This window comes from Eimeria mitis, genomic scaffold, assembly GCF_000499745.2.
Source record: "Eimeria mitis Houghton genomic scaffold, Emh_scaff996, whole genome shotgun sequence".
In the NCBI taxonomy this organism is placed as follows: domain Eukaryota; phylum Apicomplexa; class Conoidasida; order Eucoccidiorida; family Eimeriidae; genus Eimeria; species Eimeria mitis.
The window spans coordinates 12,577-13,498 of record NW_013577304.1 but is presented as its reverse complement, the minus strand read 5'-3'; the positions used below and the strand labels follow the sequence as shown (position 1 = coordinate 13,498).

At 69.3% G+C, this 922-nt stretch overlaps 1 protein-coding gene across 1 annotated transcript; it reads right to left on the bottom strand.

The window, feature by feature from the left end:
• Nucleotides 1-52: 52 nt before the first annotated feature.
• EMH_0026990 (uncharacterized protein) lies at nucleotides 53-852 on the bottom strand (the record flags this gene model as incomplete). Its single annotated transcript, XM_013502695.1, has 2 exons — nucleotides 53-174; nucleotides 276-852. 2 exons carry the CDS (start codon nucleotides 850-852, stop codon nucleotides 53-55), a joined length of 699 nt encoding a protein of 232 aa, XP_013358149.1.
• Between the last annotated feature and the right edge of the window lie 70 nt (nucleotides 853-922).

Below are 922 nucleotides of genomic sequence, written 5' to 3'. Positions count from 1 at the left end.
CCGGGGGCCCCCGTAGGGCGCCGACTGCTGCCATCCAGCGGAGAGAAACCCCTCACCTCTCCCGGGGGGGCCCCACATGTTGGGTCCGTACTGTTGCTGCTGCTGCGGCGGGGGTGGTTGCTGTTGCTGCCAACCCCCACCAGGGGGCCCCTGTGGGTAATAGTTCGGGGGCCCCTGAGTGCCGTACCCATGCGGGGACCCTTGCGGTGCGTACGGGCTGCCTTGGGGCCCCTCGGGGGGCCCCCGCTTCACCCTCACCGTTGGCCCTTGGGCACTGTAGAAACCCTCGGGGGCCCTCAGATGCGGGTGCTGATGCACGGGCGGAGCGAAGGGGGCCCCTGTGGGGCCCCACCCGTATCCCATTTGCATCTGCATCTGCTGCTGCTGCTGTTGGTGCTGTTGCTGCTGCTGCTGCTGCTGCCAGTCAAGACCCCCCATCCCTGGGGTTCCCATTGCTGATGGCGCGGGCCCCTCTGTTGGTGTGGGGCCCGCCGCTGCTGGGCCTCCTGCAGCAGCACCAGGGGGGGCCCCAGCAGGTGTTCCGTTTGCCGCTCCTCTCAGCCTTCGCTGCAGCTGTTCTCTGCGGTGTCTCCACCTCTCTCTCTCGTCCTCTAGGGGGGCCCCCCCCCCATCTGCTGGGGAGATGCTGCCGCCGCGGGGCCCCGGGGACCCTCTCCAGGTGACCCCCTGTGAGGGGGAGCCCCCCCTAGAGCCGAGGGAGCGGCGCTGGCGGTCGTAGTAGTGGGGGCTCCCGCTGCGTCTGTGTCTACGCGTTCTGCTGCTGCTGCGTCTGCTGCTGCTTCTGCTGCCGCTGCGAAACCGCGAGGCCCCCTCTCTCTCCCTCTCCTGCATCCTCTCTCTCGGGGGCCTCCCCTCCTCCCGTCTTCTGCTGCTGCTTCTTCGGCTACTGCTTCTGCTGCCG